This window comes from Chiloscyllium punctatum, chromosome 9 (assembly GCF_047496795.1).
Source record: "Chiloscyllium punctatum isolate Juve2018m chromosome 9, sChiPun1.3, whole genome shotgun sequence".
Classification (NCBI taxonomy): Eukaryota; Metazoa; Chordata; class Chondrichthyes; order Orectolobiformes; family Hemiscylliidae; genus Chiloscyllium; species Chiloscyllium punctatum.
The window spans coordinates 34,228,924-34,250,953 of record NC_092747.1 but is presented as its reverse complement, the minus strand read 5'-3'; the positions used below and the strand labels follow the sequence as shown (position 1 = coordinate 34,250,953).

General features: G+C 39.8%; 1 protein-coding gene and 1 long non-coding RNA gene across 2 annotated transcripts in view; one reads left to right on the top strand and one right to left on the bottom strand.

The window, feature by feature from the left end:
* Positions 1-22,030, top strand: part of nbeaa (neurobeachin a) — a 913,644-nt gene that overhangs the window by 201,176 nt on the left and 690,438 nt on the right. Inside the window, exons 20-24 of the mRNA XM_072577218.1 lie at positions 3,176-3,299; positions 4,549-4,741; positions 11,609-12,619; positions 16,945-17,162; positions 21,780-21,933. Of these exons, the coding sequence (XP_072433319.1) occupies positions 3,176-3,299; positions 4,549-4,741; positions 11,609-12,619; positions 16,945-17,162; positions 21,780-21,933 (1,700 nt within the window). The remainder of the gene's footprint in view (positions 1-3,175; positions 3,300-4,548; positions 4,742-11,608; positions 12,620-16,944; positions 17,163-21,779; positions 21,934-22,030) is intronic.
* Positions 7,065-22,030, bottom strand: part of LOC140481281 (uncharacterized) — a 146,690-nt gene continuing 131,724 nt past the window's right edge. The window contains exon 3 of the long non-coding RNA XR_011961491.1: positions 7,065-7,928. This is a non-coding gene — a long non-coding RNA (uncharacterized lncRNA). The remainder of the gene's footprint in view (positions 7,929-22,030) is intronic.

Here is a 22,030-nt window from a genome sequence, read left to right as displayed (position 1 = left end):
GCCTAATCTAGTCCTATTTGCCAGCACTTGGCCTATATTCCTCTAAACCCATCCTATTCATATACCCATCCAGATGCCTTTTACATGTTGCAATTGTACCAACCTTCACTGCTCTGGCAGCTCTTTGGCATACACTCACCACCCTCTGCATGAAAAAGTCGTCCCTTGGGTCCCTTTTATATCTTTCCCTTCTCACCCTAAACCTATACCCTCTAGTTCTGGACTCCCCCACCCCAGGGAAAATACTTTGTCTATTTATCTTATCCATGCTCCTCATGATTTATAAACCTCTATAAGGTCACCCATGAGCCTCCAACATCCAGGGAAAACAGCCTCAGCCTATTCAGCCTTTCGCTAAAGCACAAATCCTCTAACTCTTGCACCATCCTTGTAAATTCTTTCTGAACCCTTTCAAATTTCACAACATCCTTCCAATGCGAAGACGACCAGAATTGCACACAATATTCCAAAAGTGGCGTAACCAGTGTCCTGTGCAGTCTCCTACCACTAAGCCAGTTTTTCATCTGACTTGCTAAGTTACCATAGATTCGACGTGCTTTTATCTTCTGAGGAAGAGTCACTGGACCCTAAACATAAACTCTGATTTCTCTCTACAGATGCTCCTGAGCTTTTCCAGCAATTTCTATTTTTGTCTCTGCCTTTGCCAACTCAGTTTCCCATATGGCACTTATCAAAGGCTTTGCTGAAACTGTGTTATCTGCACTACCCTCACCTACACACCTTTCCCAAATATTGAATCAAATTGCTTAAGCGTGATCTTTCTCTGACAGAATCGTGCTGACTGCCCTGATCCAACGTTAATTGTGCTCTTATAGATTTTCTCCAATAGATTCCCTACCACTGATATGGGACTCACTGGTCTGTAATTCCCTGGTTTATATCTACTACCCTTTAAAAGTGCAACCACACTACCTGTTCTTTGGTCCTTTGGCAACTCCTCTGTGGCCAGAGAGGAATTAAAAATTTGAGTGGGAGCCCTTGTAATTTCCTCCCCAATCTCCCACAGCAGCCTGGGATGCAGCTCATCCAGACATGTAAATTTGTCCACTTTAAGACTGCTAAAATCTTCAATACGTCCTTCCTCCCTAAGTCAGCCTGCTCAAGAACCTCACGTTCTGCCTAAATTCTGTACAACCATCATCCTTGACCCAAGTTTTATATTGTGGAAATCCTTCATCTTTCTTATCATTTCCCCAGCATAGTAACATAGAGATGTCCCTTGTATACTAGGCTGCTGATTCTTCAACCACCCTGATTATTGGTGTCTTTAGGTAATGGTTCTGCTGCATGTGAGTATTTGGTGGCTTTCTGCAGTAAAACTTTCAAAATAATGTCTATATGGTGTTGGTTTGTTGTGTCTTTAGTCATTCTTGTTCTAAGTATGATGGAGCTAATAGTGTACTGTTGATGTCGCTGAACTAGTAATTCAGAGGTCTAAGCTAATGCTGTGGGGACATAGATTCAAATCCTATGATAGGAACTAGTGGAATTGAGATTCAATTAATAAATCTCAAATATAAAACTACTAATAATGCCCAGGAAATCTATTATTCGTTTCGAAACCCCACTCAGTTTACTTTAGGTTTGGAGATCTGCTAGTATTATCTGATCTGGCATGTGATTTTAACTGTGTTCTCTTGAAATGGCCTAGCAAGCCATTTAGGTGGAACGGCAATTAGGGATGGGCAGTGAATGATCACCTGTGAAAGAATGAAAAATAAATGGGGATTGTGGAAAAGGATTTTCAACATAATAAAAAAAAAGTGAATGCTAATGTAATAGGGTGTTGAGAAAAACAGCGTGGTCCAAAAGAGATTTTTGGCAGCAACCCATTGAAGAGTATCTTAGATGAACAATCACTGTTGTATGCTTTAGCAGTCAATCCATTATCAACATCTCGGTCCTTCAATTCTCAAATGGTATTCATGTTGAATAATATTAGTGTTTTCCACCACTACAGGAATGCACCTCTGTGTATAAGATTTTAAAAAGGATTACCAGAATGTCTACACCCAAGTTTTCATCCTTGTGTAAAGTCCTGGTGCTCGACTTGTCTATATTAGTGTTTCTGTAGGTGCTTCCCCAGTGGCTCCAACAGGACTAGTTACAAACGCAGCTTTCACAACCATTAAAAGTGCCAACTTGTCTGCAACAATTTACTCGTACAGACTGGCATAGCTGGCTTTCTGTCATCAGGATCTCCCTGGCATCCTTGTACATGATGTACTGTTGGATGTCTAACTTAAATTGCATGACTATCTTTAATATCAGATTATGGTTCAGCAGTCCAACTGATCTTTGGTAGGACAAACTGTGGAACCTTCATGATTTGACTGAACGCCTAGTTATTGAGTTGTCTTGGCTGCAGGAGGTGATAGTTGAGAAGGCAATATTATTACTTTGCCAAATACACCTGCAGGGGAAGTCTAACTGCAGTATCTATTACAATGACTCTTTGCTTCATGGATGACTAAAATGTTCATGCTATGAATTGACATTGGTCATTTGGTAGTAGGCTCCACCACATTATTGCCGTATTATGCAAGTCCAGATGGCCCAATATATTCAGAAAAATCTAGTGCACAGAAATAATTTAAAATCTATATCTTTGCACCTTCAAGCAAACCATAGGATGTTTCCTGGGCTGTTCTTTTCACTCACATCTGTTGCTGTTTGTTTGTGCTTAGTGAATCACTCCGTGCAAAAGCCTGTAGTTTACTATTAATTTGACATCAGTTGTTAATTTCTCTGCTGTATGTGAGATACGTGACAATGTATCTTCAAAAGAGTTTCACTACAAACGTTTGGGCTTCCTGGTGAAGTTGTGCTTCTAGCTCCTCTGAAATATTGCTCTTTCTATTATTGATAAGTGTACTACTTCAATATTGTTGTTGGCTGGTGATAAGTAGTAATTGTCCCTCAAGCTGTTGCACCGTCCCAGTCACTGAATTGTCTAAAGAGTGCCTGTTCAACCATGGCATCTCAGAATTCTAATAAAGAATATCTGGCCTCAAATAGTACAGGACACACACTGAGCCTTTCCAGTGTGCTGAAGCTCTGCCCATTGCTTACCGGATTTATGTTATATGTGAAAATCACTGACAGCTTATTTATGTATGTAATTTTATGTCTAACTTGCTATATATTTTTATAGTGATTCTTAAGGTAGTTGCCACATTGTTGAAAAATTCTACACCAAGCAATGAGCTGATGGAAGTTAGACGTCTGTTTTTATCAGATATGATAAAATTATTCAGTAACAGTCGGGAAAACAGAAGGTATGTTGACACGGACTAATTTATGCTTGTCATTATATCTCTACATATATTGTTTGTGTTTTAATCCCTAGCGTGCCTGCTGAGCAGATCCATTTTGTTGAGCTTGTCCAGTGAAAGCTTTGTGTGCATATGTTCTTTCAAGTGTCTCCTGTTGGAACGAATTATCGTATTTGTTCTGTGCTTATATTTTTATTTACAGTTCTCCATATTTATTGAACTATATTTTTTATATCCTTTCACTTTTATGTTTGATTCCTTTCATTGTTTGATTCCCCACTCATCTTTATTCACTTAGAACTGTTTGGTCATGTGAAGTTTAAATGCTGACATATTAAATGTGTCCTACCATACATGTGTTTCTGTGCATATCTAGTACAAATTTCGAGTGAAACTTTGAAAACTAACTCTTAAAATTAGTAAGATCCAAGGAATGTAGGTTCTGAGAACGTGGGACATCTTGATTGTGACATTTGATTTTAAGTTAAAACATGAAGTAAATCTTTGGTTTATGCATGCTTATTTTTGTCATGGACTTGACTTCTTCAACCAAAAATCTCCTATTGTCCTGTCTTCAGCAAATCAAGTCACTCTGAATACTCCTCTCCATTGATGAACCATATTATTTTTAATGACTCAATTATATGACTTGGAGTTTTCAAAGCCTATCTTCAGGTGGATTATTTATGATCCTTTATTCAGACTTATCCTTGCTGTAGAAATCAGGGTTACCCAGCAAAAGTTTTCCAGTTGTGGAATCACATGTGAGTTGGACTTAATGTTGCAGGTTTTGTGAGTAAAGTTTGAATAACCCTGAGTGTACAAAGAATTAAACTGACAACCAGTTTAGGATTGTTACATTTACATTGTGGTGAATTTGCTAGTACCGAAAGCTACGTATATTAATAGACACAGCTTGTTTCTTTGCAGGTGGAAAAATGTGTACATTACTGTTTCAACTTAACTGTAGGCAGCTACATGCTGGTTCATTTCTCAGGGCAGTACTTTGATCAATCTGAGTGAAACTGCCTTGTTTTTAAATTTAAACAAAGTCTGATTATCAACTGTGAATCATTATTAACAGGTGTACTCTCCATAGCAACGCTTCTATCAACCAACGTCCACTTGTAACCAGTCAGCATGCTTCTTTCATATAAAGTTTATCTTCCAGTGAGAAACACAAATGTTGTTAGTACTAATGTTAGGATCTATTTAACATATGCACATTTCTACCATTATGTATTCTTTTCAGGTGCCTCTTGCAGTGTTCAGTCTGGCAAGACTGGATGTTCTCGCTTGGATACATAAATCCTAAATGCACAGATGAACAGAAAATAACAGAGATGGTGTACAACATTTTCCGTATTCTCCTGTATCATGCAATTAAGTACGAATGGGGAGGCTGGCGTGTTTGGGTCGATACCCTCTCAATAGCACATTCAAAGGTAGGATTTGTTAATAAATGCAACTTCATTATATTGACACGAGTTCTGTACAAAAGCAAATGTTCAAATTCTGCTTTAAAATGCATTGTTAGTGTAACAAAGAGCCTTATTCTTGGTACTGTAGTCATAAAAATTGAGGGTTGGTTCACTCAGTTGGGGGGATGACTAGTTTGTGATGCAGACTCCAACAGCATGCATCCAGTTCCTGCACCGGCTGAGATTACCACAAAGGACACTCCTCCTCAATACTGACCCTCCAGTTAAACTACCATCAGCCTTCTCTTTCTAAATAAGAGAGCACAACTCTATAGTCTGGTGAGACTATAGAAACATTTTACAGTCGCAGTGTCAATGGAATAATGGATCATAACTTCTTTTGTGGCATATGAGCAGTAATTTCTTTCCAAAATGTTTTAATGTAGTTCAGCTGACTATATACCAATAAACATTTATGGACTGAGGAAGATTATAATGGGAAATGTGCAGTTCATTGTCACCCTCTTCTGGTAAATTCTAAAAATTGCAATTCAGCAGTCTGTCACTTGTGCTATTACCTAATTGTGTTGCCTATTAAACATTCGATTGAAATGGAAATTAGCTTTATTATTTTGACAATATTTTAATCCTTAATCATTTTCTGTACTATTTTAAAATTTTAAAAATTCTTCATCAAAATTATTAAAATGAAATTCTCTTGTATTTTTGGCTGAGATTGTCTAGCTACTGCAGTTACAATTGCATCCTGGATTGCATAATGCTATTTTTCACCATTATGTTTGAATTAGAGTCGGAGCGATTGAATTCACCGCAAAAGGTCCTCCAGTCCATTGAGTCTGTGCTGGTCAAAAACAGTGACTTAACTGTTCTAATCCCATTTTTTTCAGCACTTAGCCCAAGGCCTTGTATGCCTTGGCATTGCAAGTGCCTGTGTGAATAGTTTTAAAATTTATTAGGGTATCTGTCTCTACCACCCGGTCACGCAGTGTGTTCCAGATACAAACGCCATCTGGATGTAAAGATTTTCCCCCAGATTCTCTCCAAACCTTCTGTCCCTTATCTTAAATCCATGCCCCCTGGTCATTGATCCCTCCACCAAAAGGAAAAACATGTCCCTTATAATTTTATACATTTCAATTATGTCGGCCACCAACCCTCACCCCAAACTCAGTGTCCTCTGCTCCCAAGAAAACAATTCCAGTCTATTCAATCTCTTTTCATAACTAAAACTTTCTAACCCAAGCAAATGTTAAATCTCATCTGCATCCTGTCCAATGCAATTACATCTGTCTGAAAATCTAGAATCTAGAAGTGAGCAAATACTCTAGTTGTGACCTAACCCAATGTTTTGTATGGTTTCAGCATAACCTCCTTGCTCTTGAACTTTGTTTTGGCTAATGAAAGCATGTATCCCATATGTCGTCTTAACCACGTTATCTACTTGTCCTGCTAACTTAAGGGAGTGGTGTACGTAAAAAGAAAGGCCCCTCTGATCCTCAGTGCTTCCCAGGGTCCTACTGTTTATGTATCCCCTTGCCCTGTTTGTCCTCGCCAAGTGCATCACCACACACTTATACTGATTGAATTTCATTTGCCATTGATCAGCCTATCTACATTTTTCTATAATCCAAGGCTGTGTTCGCTACTTACCACCTGACTAATTTTCATATCATTCACATACCTACTGATCAACTGCCTATGTTCACGTCTAAATCATTTCTTTTATAACTCAAAAGGCAAAGGCTCCAACACTGATGCCTGCCGTACCCCACTGGACATAGGTTTCCCTCAGCCATAGCGTATATAGAGAATAGAATGTAGAGAAGTACAGTACAGAAACAGGCCCTTGAGCCCACTGTATCTGCACCACCATGATGCCATTCTAAACTAATCCCATCTGCCTGCACGTGACGCTATAATCCTGTGTTTATTGCCCTCAGCCAATTCTGGATTTAGTTAGTCAAATTTCCTTGGATTCCATAGGTGCTCACATTTGCTGTCAGTCTCCCATGTGAGACTTACCAAAAACCTTGCTAAATTCATGTAGACTACATCAAATGCATTGCTCTCATCTACACATCTGTTCACCTCATCAATCAATTTAGTCAGACATGACGTCCTCTTTAAAAAAAACATGTTGGCTGTTCTTGATTAATCCCTACCTATCCAGATTAATTCTTTCCTGTGAATTGTTTCCAATAGGTTCCCCACCACTGAGTTTTGACTTGACTGACTGATGGCCTGTAATTTCCTGATTTATTTGTTCATGTAATAGTAATTGTAGTCTTATAAGAGCTAATACTATTTTATACATGCCAAGATTCCATTTCTTGCATTGCTCTCCACTCAGCAAGACTTGTTCAGAATACAGTACGAAATCTATTATTAACATGCACTGTAAACACCAATCCCTCTAACAGCCTCCGTCTTGATCTCTCAGAGGAAATGATTAACCATAAAATGCTGAAGGACATATGCTGCCATATCAGTACAATTTATAGCTAGCTTTAGATCCTGATTAATATATTAGTTTCATGCACCAGATATATTGGTTTATAAGTATTGTCTGCTTGTGTTGTTTTGTTATAGTTATCAAACCATTATTCCAGAAATTGCCAAACGTTTAAAACATTTAAGAGTGAAGTATGGAAGATTTTGACCTTTTTTAAAAAAAATTGCAAATTTCAAATCAATTATTATGGTACAAGTTAATTTTCTTCTCATAGAAACAGAAACTAAGAGCAGGAGGAAATCATTCAGCTCTTGGGAACCTATATTACTGTTCCATGGTTATGAAGTTGCTCGGCATTGCAATTAATCAGCTGATTTTTAATTATGCATTTTCGCTTTCAGAAAAGTCTCAATATATGTTGAAATTTTCCCCACAAGTACAGGATCTCATGATGCTGATGATATAAAGATATAATGGATGCTATGCTAACTAAAGGGGAAGACTTATGGTACAGTGGATAGCACCCCTGCCTCTTAGCAAGAAGCTCTGGGTTTGAGTTCCTCTTGGGGATTTGATGGCCAAGGGAGGTGCATTCATAATCTTGCCAAACAAGTTGAATATCAATTGGTAAATGCTTCTGATAAAGCCTTTGGCAGATAGTAAAAGTTATGGAGTCTTCTGGTCAGCCATCTTTGATGTCCCTCAGGTTACAGTCTGTCACCAGGCTAGCACTTGAGTCTGAAATAATCAGAAAACAGACATAAGCACATGCTTTGACTGCCTCATCTGACATTAGGCAGGCACAATGAGTAGACAACTAAGTAGACGTGCTGTACCAATTTTACAACAAAATAGATTTGCTTTGGACTGAAGGCAAGCAAATCAAATTAGATTTGTCATTGAGCGTTTTGTAGAACAAATACATTATCAGTCAGTCCTAAATTTCAGTTCTACATTCCTGATCTATAAATTGGAAAATAAAATTATGGGCCCAGATTTTCTGCTGGTCAAACAGTTGTGATTCTAGGATGCATATGAATTGTGCACATAGACTCTGCAGAATCCTTATTGTCGCACGCACCAAGGGAATTGCCTGAGGAATTAAGTTTTTCACTGGGCTATTTTTCTACATCTGGAACCCTCTGAGATTCTTCATTTAAATTGGTGACTTTGGAAGCTTCTAATGAAATGAAGTAAAATAAGAATTCGGCAAAGTCAGATTCGTTATTTGAAGTATGTAGTCAAACTCTTGAATACCTATTAAACTGATGCAATATGTAGCTCAGACACTTCCAACTAGATCTCTCCCAGTTTCTGAATTGATTCCCCCTCTTTCTCCTCCCCCGCCCCCCCCAAAAAAACAACCACTGGACTGGACCAGACTCAACACTCAACCACACCCACAACTGCCACACTCCACTTGACCTGAACCAACTCTGCTACCAGACTTGATCTGGCCATGTACATGTCCATCCCCCATGACAAAGGCCTCCAAGCCCTCCATTTCTTCCTCTCCCACTGACCCAAGCAGTAGCCCTCCACCGACTTACTCATTTGGTTGGCAGAACTGGTGTTCACCCTCAACAACTACTTCTTCGAATCCTCCCACTTCCTTCAGACCAAAGGAGTAGCCATGGACACCTGCATGGGCCCCAGCTATGTCTGCCTCTTCGTGGGATATGTAGAATAGTCTATCTTCTGCAGTCATACTGGCACCATCCTCCACCATTTCCACCACTATATCGATGACTGTATCAACGCAACCTTGTGCTCCCACGAGGAGTTTGAACAGTTCATCAACTGCATGAATGCCTTCTACCCTGACCTTATGTTCACCTGGGCCATCTCTGACACCTCCCTCCCCTTTCTGAACCCCTCTGTCTCTGGTGACCGACTCAACATGGACATCTGTTTCAAACCCATCGACTCCCACAGCTACCTGGACTACGCCTCCTCCCATCACCCCTCTGTGAAAAGGTGGTCCCTTGCTCCCAATTTCTCAGCCTCTGCTTTCTCTGCTCCCACCAGGAGCAATTCCACTCCACGACATTCCAGATGGCCTCCTATTTCAAGGACCGCAATTTCTCCTCCCACATGATCAACAATGCTCTCCAGTGCATCTCTTCTACTTCCCACAACTCCACCTTTGAACCCCATCCTTCCAGCTGTAAAAATGATAGGATACCTCCCTAGTCCTAACCTTCCACCCCACTGATTTCCAGTTCCAGCACATTACCCTCCGCTATTTCAGCCACCTACAACAGATCCCCACACTAAAGATATATATCCCTTGCTACCACCACCACCCCCCCCCCCCCCCCCAAAAAAAAAATCTGCATTCTGCAGACACCATTCCCTCCATGACTCACTCTTAAGGTCCACGCTCCCACCAACACACCCTCCACACGCTGCACCTTCTCTTACAGTTGCAAGAGGAGTAAAGCCTGCGACCACACCACCCCCATCGTCAAAGGCCCCAAAGGATTTTAACAACTGGCAGAGATTTTCCTGCACATCCACCCACCTTATCTACTGAGTTCATTGCTCGCAATGTGGTCTCCTCTACGTTGAGGAGACAAATGCCAACTTGCCGAACGTTTCAGGGAACATCTCGAGGACATGCACCAAACAACCCCACTGCCATGTGGCAAACCACTTAACCTCCACCTCCCCCTCCCACTCCACCAAGGACCACCTTCATGCCAAATCCAAGCTATCTGATGACTGGAGGAAGAATGCCTAATCCTCTACCTTGAAACCCTTAAATCACCTGGTATCAACATCAACTTCACTCGTTTTCAGATCTCTTTGCCCTCTTCCTTTTTCCCCCACCTCATCCCAGATCCAACCCTCCAACCTGGCACCACCTTCTTGACCTATCCTACATGTCCATTTTCCTTCCCTCCTATCCGCTTCACTCTCCCCACTGACTTATCACAATCATCCCCTCCTACATCTTCCTATCGCCTTCCCAGCTTTTTTCACCCCTCACCCCATCCTCCTATTTATCTTTCAGAACCCCGCCCCCACCATTCCTGATTGAAGGGCTTATTTCTGAAAAGTCAACTCTCCTGCATACTGAATGCTGCCAGACCTGTGCTTTTCCAGTACCACACTTTTCGACTCTGACTTGGCAATGATCACCGGAATTGATCCAAATCTCATCTGTCACCCTACTCAAATTCCTACAACTGACACCCATTCACCCTGATCTATCAAACAATGCATCACCTAGGACACCGATGTCTATCTTTCTTAGCAAGTACCTATTAGCTACTCATCTGGCCCCCAACCCCTACTTAACTAGCATACTAGTCCTGGCAAGCTAGTCCCTCCCCAGATGGCAATTTACTTATATTGTACAGTACCTATCTTGCAACCAACTCACCTTGTATCCTATTGTACATTGATCTGGCACTGGCATTTTTCCCCCTCTGCAGCTGGCACCCTACCTATCTGGTATCCTACTTCTGTCACTATATCTCCTACCCAGCTGGTATCCAATCTCCTCCTTGTCTGCTACCCTGGCATAATTTCTCTTTCCCAGGAGGTACCCTTCTCATCGAGCATTCTACTTCTCTGGCATATAACTGTCAGGCACCCATGTAACTGGCACTGTCTCTCCTCTACCTATCTGGCACCCTATCCTCCCAGCTCACTTACCTTGTATAATTATGGTTTGACAGAACCTGTCCAATTTACTGTCAGACCTTTAAATTTCAGAATATGGCAGCTGACTTCTGTGAAAATGGGACATGATTTATCTTCCTCTGAGATTTCTACACTATGAAAGAATTAACAGAATTTTGTATTTCTGAGGGAGTACTGAGTGGAATTACCTGTCAGAAATGCCAAGTACCCTCCTTCACTTTTTTAGAAAAAGTAAGATTGCCACTCCTTGGAGAATTCAGTTCATGATTTCTAATGGTTTTGCACATAGATATACTTAAAAATTTTAGTAGTTTTTCTTTAACTGTAATTGGTATGTTTTTAATGTGAATGAAAGGATTTAACTGGTGTATGCTGTTGATGACTGGTAAAACCCACAATATTTTTAAGTTGAATTTGATTGTATTTTTGGAGAAAGTGACAACTGTAGATGCTGAACAGTTAGTGGATAAAGAGTGGAGCTGTAAAAAGCACAGCAAGTCAAGTTTCATCAAAAGATAGAGGAAGTTGACGTTTCAGGTCGGAACCTTTCATCAGAACTGATGAAAGGTTCTGATCTGAAACATCAACTCCCCTACTCCCCTGATGCTGCTTGACCTGCTGTGCTTTCTTCTAGCTCCACTCTTTATCCACTTTAATTGTACTTTTATAGAGCCATAATGTGTGTTTTAAAATATTTAAATGATTTGGACATCATAGATTCCTCAAACTGCTGTTGATTGATTAAACTAACATTATTGTTTCTGAAGGTCACCTATGAAGCTCATAAAGAATACCTAGCCAAGATGTATGAAGAGTATCAAAGGCAAGAGGAGGAGAACATCAAAAAAGGAAAAAAGGGTAGTGTCAGCACAATTTCTGGCCTTTCCTCTCAAACAATAGGATCCAAAGGAGGCATAGAAGTCAGAGAAATTGAAGATGGTTCCCAGACTCAGAGCCCAGAGAGTGAAACTGACTACCCTGTCAACACCAATTCTAGAAATCTCCTAGTTGAAGCAAGGGTATCCAGTAGTGGTGCAGACAGTTCAGACAGGCCAACAACAGGAGTACACGTGGAGGTTCATGATCTCTTAGTGGATATCAAAGCAGAGAAGGTTGATGCCACAGAGGTAAAACTTGATGATCTCGATCTGTCACCTGAGACACTGGTTGCAGAGAATTGTAATCTGGTTGAGGTAGAATCTCTTTTGGACAAGGTTTATACTTCTGCTGTGGAGAAACTACAGAACAATATTAACAGCACCTCCATACCTCAACAAAGAGAACAGAGAGACAGTGGTCCCTTAATATCTCTGGTAGATGAAAAGGATAATGAACCTGTTAATAGCACATCATTTCTCTTCGATAAAGCAACAAACCATCAGGAAAAACTACTGGCTGAATTGCCAGCTGCTGACAATCTTTCAATTGCAAATGTGCCAGAGAATCAAATACATTCAAGTGCCAGTGATGACCTGGGGCTGTTAGCTCATATGACCAGTAATTCCGATATTACAAGCCCAAAATCTATAATTGAGGATAAGGATTTCAAAATTACAACAAATTTAGAAGAAATGAGTATCCTGTCTGAATCAGAAGGAATTGCAAAAACAATGGAATACACCGAAATGATCGGCGCAACCATTGATTCAGAACTATCTTCAAAAAAGACTGTAGGTAATTTGGATGCTGCTAGCACAGTTTCTGATACTGACCGATCCGATGATGGCAAAGAGCCAGGGAAAGAAGTTAAAAAAATTCAAACCACCACCACAACTCAGGTAAGATTTAAAAAGATAGTATGCTTTGCTCATCTTGTTAATTATATTCTGCATTTGTAATAACTGCACAAATCAGAAATTAGTACTTTCATTTGTCAGAAATGAGTGAACTGTACTTTTGTTCACATCTGTTTTTCATTTATACATTATGTTCTTCAGTAATGCAGTTGTCTAATCTTTTGTAATGCAGGCAGCTGGGCCTAGTATGAGGTTAACAGTTTCATGACATCCAAAATTAAATTTGACAAGAACTGCAGAACAAAGCTTTTTAGTGTTTGAATTGCAGATGCTGAAAGTGCATTCATGACTCGTCTTCTCCAATTCGAAACTTCTACGTTATAAGCTTCAGGAGGAATCACAGATTATCTAACATAGAAGTTGAGAAATCATAAGTTATTCACGACTTTAAAAGTTTATGTTTAAATATGCATAAGCTAAATAGACAGGAAAAGTATACCACCATGACAGGCAAGTGATTTACTGATCCCAGGGAGAAAAAAGCAAATGCAGCTGATGTTTGCATCTGGAAGGAACGGGTCTCTTTTCTGATGGTTAACAGCAGTCTTCTCCTTTTTGTTCTTTACCTCCTTGAGTTGACCAAGGTATCGGAAAACTTTTTTAGTTTTGTGCCAGTCTTCAAGCATCTATTAATATGTCATTGCTGGGGGCTAATTGTTGGCTCTACATCAACCAATTGCTGAGACTCTTCTAACCAATGACTACAGTAAAGGTATCTAAGTGATAGGGTTGGCACCTTAATTAAATTGAATTAGCTTTATTGTCACATACTTAAATGAGTACAATGAAAACTTAAGTGGCCACTTACGGCGCCATCTTAGTGACAAAGGTAGCTAGGTACAATCCTTAGTTACAGAGTAGAGAAATAAAGAAAACAAATTACATTACAGCTATACATTTATATGACCAAAGGTCAGAAAAAAGAAGCAAAGTTAAAAAGACAAGCATCACAATCCCTCTCCAAAGGCGCTCTGCAGCAGACCAATGCAAGGAGCCTCCACGTAGTCTGACCACTGGCTGCTACCATGCTCTGTGCTGTGCCACTGCAGAGGTGCACCTGCCACCCCTCCTCTGCACTGGGCAAACAGCATTCCCGCTCTGGCCTCTGGTCACTGGCGTCACCACTCTGGCCGCTGGTTGCTGGTGTCTCCACTTTGGGGCGCTTGTTGCCAGCCTCTCTGCTTTGGAGCGTTAGTTGCTGATGTCCCTGCCCTGGCCACTGGTGTCTCCATTAACTGCTGACCCAGCTTCAAAGTCTGGGAGTTGGAGGCTAGGGCCAGGTGCCCAAGGCCAAGAGAAGAACTGAGAGAGGGAGAAAAAAGAAAAAGAACAGGCAGAGTGGAGGAGCTCTGACTTGAGCATCCTATGCCACTGCTATCTTACTGGAATTCATGTTACCTGTCCCACTGTCCATCACTTTAGCTCATGTCAAACTTTTGACAAGGGTCCTTTGTAAACCCTTACCAGACACACACAAAGACACTGGCATGTAGACATGAAATGCTTTGTACATGAATTGAATGGAACTGAGCACCATACAGTCATGTTTGGGGCCAGCGGTGTAGTGGTAATGTATCTGGCTTAGTAATTGAGAGAGCCAGGCAAAACCTCATGGGTTCATGAGTTCCACCATGACATCTGGTGGAAATTAAAAACAATTAATAACGAACTGGAGCTCACCAGTCTGAGTAATGGTGCTATGAAGCCATCTTTTTTAAAATAAAAATCAATTTTAGAGAAGAAAATTTGCCATCCTAACTCAGTTTATTTCCGATTTAAGATTAACAGCTGATTTAGCATCAACTGCCATTTCTGAACAAGAGTTCCAATGTGTGATCAGCAAATTTGGATATATGACTTTCTTTCCCATTGTTCAAGTTAATGAAGCAATTGATGATCATTGGGCCTGGGACATTTCCCTGTGGAACTATGACAGCGATATTCTAGACTAAAATGTTTAGTCTCCAATGTTGTAACCAACTTCCTTTGTGTTATGAGAAAGTGAGTACTGCAGATGTTGGCGATCAGAGTAGAGTGCGTGGTGCTGGAAAAGGCAACATCCGAGGAGCTGGCGAATCGACATTTCGGATATAAGTCCTTCATCAGGAATGAGGCTAGTAGGCTGGGGGTCTGCGAGATAAATGGGAGGGGGTAGGCTGGGGGTAGGGTAGCTGGGAAATGATAGGGAGATGAAGGTGGGGAAGATGATGATAGGTCGGAGAGGAGGGTAGAGCAGATAGATGAGAAAAGCGAAGGACGGGTCAAGAAAGCAATGCTGAGTTGAGGGGTGGGACTGGGATAATGTTGGGGGAGGGGAACTGAGGAATTGGTAAAATCCACATTAATCCTGTGTGGTTGCAGGGTCCCAAGATGGAAGATAAGGTGTTCTTTCTCCAGGCATCTGGTGGTTAGGGTTTGTTGTTGGAGGAAGCCCAGGACCTACATGTCCTTGGCAGAGCGCGAGTTGAAGTGTTCAGATGGCAATGTCATCTCTGCTTTCTCAGGAAATGTCATCTCTGCTCCCTTAATGGTTTTGTGGTAGAATTCTAAAGAATTGGTCTCAGCCTCTACTTCATAGAGACACATCCTTTACTAACCTGACCCAGGTCAAGTTCTGGTCCGTTCTTCCATTAAGATCAGCAGAGAAGTTCTCAAATGTTGAACATTTCTACAACCTGGGAAGCTTCCAGCTAAGGCTGATATTGATGCAGCAATTCAACATCACATCCAATCTGCAATGCTGCCTTTGAACATCTAAGGATGAGAGTCTTTAACAACTGTGACATCCTTGCTGATATCAAGATCCTTGTGTATAAAGCGGTCATCATCCTGACTCTTCGATATGACTTTGGAGTGTGGACAATGTATAGACATCACTTGAGAAGTACCATCAATGCATTTTGAAATGGGTGCCATATCAGCATGCTTGAAGCAGCCAATAGTACCAGAATCAAGGCCACGATTATCCGAAGCCAACTTTGTTTTGCTAGCCATGTGCTTAGCATGCCTGAATTCAGAGTGCAAAGCAAAACATCTTCACCCAGCTCCAAGAAGTCGATCAAATAAGAGGAGGATAAAGGAAACATTTCAAAGGCTTCCCTCAAGAAATGCAACAGCATGAGAGACACTCATTCAAAAGAAACCAACTTGAAGGAGACTTCTGAATTAAAAACAATGATTCTTCAAGAAAACCCATTGATAAGAGGAAGTACAGAAAAGGAAATGAATGCCAACGATTTCAAGGCCAAGGACCACTGCCACATCCTGGAAACACCTCTTAAATATGTGGTCAGAGATGCAGGTCGAGGATTGGGCTCATCAGCCATGCAACAACCCATAGAAACCATGACCAGCGATGTGGAATTTCCTTGGTGAATAATCATACTCATTAGCGAATGATTGGCAATCATTGCTTAGGAATGCAAGGTGATCACAAATGCATCCTTCTACATTGCTTGACGAACATCAATATTTGATGAGTAGAAATTTCTCCCAATTAAATATGGCAACGTCTGAAGGAATTGTTTGGCCCTGTGTCACACACACACAGACACACACACAGACAGACAGACGCAGACGTTCGTACTCATATGGAACAAAAATTAGATTAGATTAGATTAGATTACTTACAGTGTGGAAACAGGCCCTTCGGCCCAACAAGTCCACACCGCCCCGCCGAAGCGTAACCCACCCATACCCCTACATCTACATCTACCCCTTACCTAACACTACGGGCAATTTAGCATGGCCAATTCACCTGACCTGCACATCTTTGGACTGTGGGAGGAAACCGGAGCACCCGGAGGAAACCCACGCAGACACGGGGAGAACGTGCAAACTCCACACAGTCAGTCGCCTGAGGCGGGAATTGAACCCGGGTCTCTGGTGCTGTGAGGCAGCAGTGCTAACCACTGTGCCACCGTGCCGCCCAAAAATCTTACTGTTCTTCTTAACATTGTATTATCATCGACTTGCTGTGAGCAATGCCCCCTGGAAATCGACTAACACCATTACATATCTTTAGTATTCAAATCTGTGGACATGTGGATCATATTTTACTAGCTTGCCTTGAATTAATTTTCTATTGGATGTTTCAAATTTTTATAATTATTTTATTTACTATTATGAAATCTTTTATTCAATAATTTGCTGCTCTCCCCAGTTTTCAACATTTTTGTTCTAATATAATCTAAATTGAATTCATTTTTAAATTAAAAGTATATCTGTTTAACCTTTCAAATCAGTTCTCCTGTTGTGGAAGATGTTGAAGGTTCATTAAAATTAATTATATAATTTGTAATTTACAGTCCATTCAGGGGCGAGGAGGTGGGTTTCAAGAAAGAGATCTGCGTGTTGATCTGGGTTTCCGAGGGATGCCAATGACTGAGGAGCAGCGCCGACAGTTTAGTCCAGGACCACGAACTACCATGTTCCGGATCCCTGAATTTAAGTGGTCCCCCATGCATCAGCGTTTGCTGACAGATCTGCTTTTTGCTTTGGAAACCGATGTGCATGTTTGGAGGAGGTGATGAAACATTTGTATTTTCTGCAGATAATAATGTCTGTAGCATTTTATATAATGCTGTTGATAGCCTTGATACATTGCAAAGTGCTACAGTTTAAAGTGCACTGTATTCTAGAGAAATACAGTAGCCAGTTTGGCCATGATATACATCAAATGAATGACTGACCATTTAAATTGTTCTCAAAAGTTGCTTGTCATAGGGGAAGCTTGGTGCTCTTTCTCTATCAAAGTATCTTTTATCTTTATTTGAAAGCCAAACAGAACCTCTGTTTACATCTCATTTGAAAAATATTACTTCTGACAAAGCAGCAATCTCTCACTAAATTAGATATTCTACTGGGGCAAAAGTAATTGGAAACTTAAAAGTGCTTATTAAATGGTGAAATTTTATGATTGGTTGTTTAAATATGTTTTATTAGGGTTAATCAAGGAAAAGGAAGTAATCTTGTTTAACGATCTCCATGAGTGAAGTTTTAAACTGACATTTTACACTTCACTTTTTATTATAATGTATCATGTGTATTTGGAAAGAATTTAATAAAGGAATCAGCAGTACAGCACTTAAAGATTTTTAGTGAAAGTTGCCTTTATATTTACTTGAATTTCAAAACTGTCAATTAGATTTAAGAGATATGATCAGTCCTTAATTCTTGCAATAAAATCATTCTTCAGTGGGACTTGTCGAAGAGGTATTTTGATCCGTAAACCTGGTGACTAACAATATTTGACCTCACGCAAGTGGAGGCAATTGTCATCCACTAGTTTAAGGATAATTCTAATCAACCTGTTCAGAGATATTATTGTATGTCAATGCAGCAGGTGGGACTTGAACCCATGCCTCCTGACTCTTTCCTTCCAATTCTATAGATTAGGCAACTGTGAGCTTGCTGCCCATCATTTAATGTCCATTTAAATCGATTGATGGTAAACTGTGGACATTTTTTTTAGATGCTTAATGCCAGATTTCAAAGCTGAGCAGTGCAAAATCCGGCAAATACCATTGTGGTTTTAACTGATTTACAGAATTACTGAAAGGACTGAATGGTACAAAAATAGACTATATAGGTGGGTAATATGAGAATGCAACTAATTTATCTGCTTACGTAAAACATAACTCCGATCTTCCCACATTTGCACAGCTGAATGTTCTGTTATATTTTGTGAACCCTTACTCATTTCCTTTACCAAATTTGTAATGGGTTATTCCCATGTAAGCTTGCTGATCTGTGTAAGTTAGTTACTATATTTCCACAAATGACTCAATGTTTTCTGAAAATCTGAGCTTTTGTTTGGCGCAATGAGTGCAATTTCTGATGTCTAAATGCAGGTTTAAACAATTGCATATTTTCAAATAACATAATTATTAACATCCATTTCCTTACAATTTATATCTTTCAATAAGTTTAGGAAAACTTTTATTTGGATCCTAAGACTCTTTCAAAGCTTGAACTTGATATTTTTGAGTCTGAGAGCTGAACTTGCATTGTGAACCCAAACTGCATCTAATATCCTGGAACTTATACTATATATTCAATTGTACTGAAACTCATTGACACATGAAAGTACCAAATTATGGTTGACAAAAGATAAATTGGTCCTTGTTAACTTGTCGAGTTGAGTTCAAAATTCCTGGAGGTTATGTGGAGACTGTACACTGCTTTAGTCTGACTTATCTTTGACTGGTTAATCTATCACTATTTAGGACTTCTAAAGTGATGCCTAAGAGGGGATTTCATATATTTTGGTTTTGGATTGTTGGGTGTCTGGCATATTTACAAACCTGTTTAATATTTAAATGATTAATAATCTCAAAAAAAGCTACTGAGAGACTCTGTGAGATAGACATTCTGTTTTCCAATTTAGAATGTACACTGCTCATTGGGGCAAATTTACTCGCCATGTACCAGGTTGCATGTTAGCAATCTATAATCAGATGGTAACTATATTCTACAGAAAGGGCTGACTGTTTAGGTTCTATCATTGAGCCAGGCTAGATGGTCAAGTCTCAACAATTCCCTTACAATGACTCCATCTGCCATGAAGTATTGGCTTTATCCTAGTCTTTGATTGCCAGGCATTGATCTTGAAACCCCTTGCCTAATGTCATTAGCTAACACTTTCAATTATGAAAGAAGACATCAGAGACTATTGACCAGCAGTCCGTTCACCATAAAATATGTGATTGTATTCCCTTGTGACCACAGCTTAGATAGGCAAATATCCTCTTGAATAATTGTTACATTAGTTAGAAGTACATAGCATGGTCATTTTTAGCAAGGAATGTATCACATTCATGATGGGAAGCAAGCTCTGTATTTATTTAGTGGCTTTTAATATCTCTGGCTTTTGTGAAACACCTAATTGCAAACTCAGCCATTTGTTGATCAGCTATATAATCAAAATATGTCTTTAGTTTGGTGGTTGCACCTTCAAAGACAGGATCAGGAACAGAATCCACACAGGCCAGTGCTGCTTCTGGTCTGGGTCCTGACCCAGCGCATGTTCAGCAGCCCCAGTGGAATCACAGTGGGCTCCAGAGAGCCATATGCCCAGGCTAATGAGTCTTGATGTATGCTCCTGTCCTGGGCCCCAAACACAGGACTGCTTGCAATGAACCCATTCTAAGAAATCCAAGTTAAATCTGCTTGTCACTAGTCCAGTTGGTATAACACCCTCATTCAAAAAGGGAAAGGTGCAAAAAAAAAGTAACACTGTAGCTGTTGGCTTAACATCTGTCGTTGGGAAATGTGAGAGTCCACTTTAAAGGAGGTAAAAGCAAAGCGTTTAAAAAAATATTTAATATAATTAAGCAGAACTAACCTAATTTAATGAAGGGGAAATCATGACTGACAAATTTATTCGGATTCTTTGAGGTCACAGTACATGGGATAGATAAAGAGGAACCAGTAAATGTCATATATTTGAATTCACAAAAGCATTAGATAAAGTACAGCACACAAGGTACTTCCTAAAATAAGTACCATCATGTTGGGAAGTATATTAGTCTGGAATAGAGGATTGACTAATGAATAGAAGACAAAGTTGGGATAAAATGGTCATTTTCAGGATCTCAACCTATAGCTAATGAAGTGTGACAGGGATTAATGCTAATCTCTCAGTTGTTTGCATTATATATAAATGTGTTAGATGAGGAAAGTGAAAGTTTTTGAATGACAGAAAAATAGGTAAGAACATAGTGATGAGGATGACACGAAGACTACAGAGAGACATAAGCAGGTTGGGTGATTGGGCAAAAACTTTGCAGATGGAATATAGTGTGAGGTTATGTACTTTGGCAGAAGTAGTAGAGAAGCTGAGTATTATTTAAATGGATGAGATTATTTAGACTACAAGAACCTGCAGTACAGAAGGATTGGCAATCCTCGTGCATAGGTCACAAAGAGCTAGTGTACAAGTTCAACAAGCAAGTGGAATGTTGCCTTTATTTCAAAAAGAGTAGAATATAAAACTTATATAAGACATTATTCTTGGTTGGATCTAATTCTGTGAAGTTTTGGGTCCCTTATCTACCTTCAGAGAAGGTTCACTAAGCTGATCCTGTGTATGTAGAGACTGTTATGAAGAGATATTGAGTATGTTCGGCCTGTAGTCATTGGAATGTACAAGGATGAGAGACAATCATATTGAAACATATCAGATTCTCGGGGGCTTGACAGATTAGATGCTGAGAGGTTGTTTTCCTTTATTGGAGACCCTTTGACCAGAAGACACAATCGTAGCATGAGGGATTTGCCCATGTCACTTAAGTCAGGAGGGATTTCTTCTTTGAACGTAGAGAATCTGTGGAATTCTTTGCTGTGGAGGGGTGTCAAGGCTGGTTCATAAAGAATATTTAGGGTTGAGATAGACAAAAGTAAGGGATAAAAGGTTACGGTGAAATGGCAGGTAAGTGGAGTTGGTAAATATCTGACCAATCATGATTTCATTGAATGTTAGAGCAGATTCTGACTGGTCAACATTTGCTCCTATGTTTATGGTCTTCTGTTCTTATGACCTCTTCCAGTCTTAATACTCCCAAGGATCTGCTTTCCTCTCTCTCTTACTTATTGTGCATATTTCCTTCTCCATTAATGCCCAACAGTGTACTGAATTCATTACCACAATTTCTTCACCTTCCTCTCCTTCGATGCCATCTCTTAAAACTTAATCATCTCTATTAATGTTTTCCTCCTTTAGTTTGGCATCTATTTTTGCTTGAAAATAACCAATTGAATTACCTTGAGATTGTTTTACTACTGTAAAGGTACTATGCAAATATAAATTGCTGTGATTGTTATAAAATTAGCTTCAAAAACATTCTGGCAATAATGGAAATTGGTAATTAGAACAGATGTCCTGTGTATTTTCATGACAATACTTGCCAGATTCCCTCTTAAATCATGGAAGAAAATGTGTACTTTGGGTACATACCATATTTCATTGGTTAACCTAGAGACTACTTGAAATTACTTGTGACTGCTGCTAACTGTGTAATTAGCATCCTAGAGAAATTGGAGCACAACAGGAAGCCATTATTTTGCTGGCTCTTGATTTAACGATTTTAGAAGAGCATCTCAGTAGTAATATTATTATTTTCATAATTTGTGTCTTTTGCAGCCACACTACAAAGTCTGTGATGGATTTTGTGAATAGCAATGAGAACATTATTTTTGTTCACAATACAATTCACCTCATTTCTCAAATGGTGGACAACATCATCATTGCTTGTGGTGGAATTTTGCCTTTGTTATCAGCAGCCACCTCCCCTTCTGTAAGTATGAAGCATGATTTAATGTTAATCTTTTTTGAAATCCGTAATGTCTGTATAGTAGTGTAAAGTTTTATTTTGTGTTGGCAGTCATTCTTAT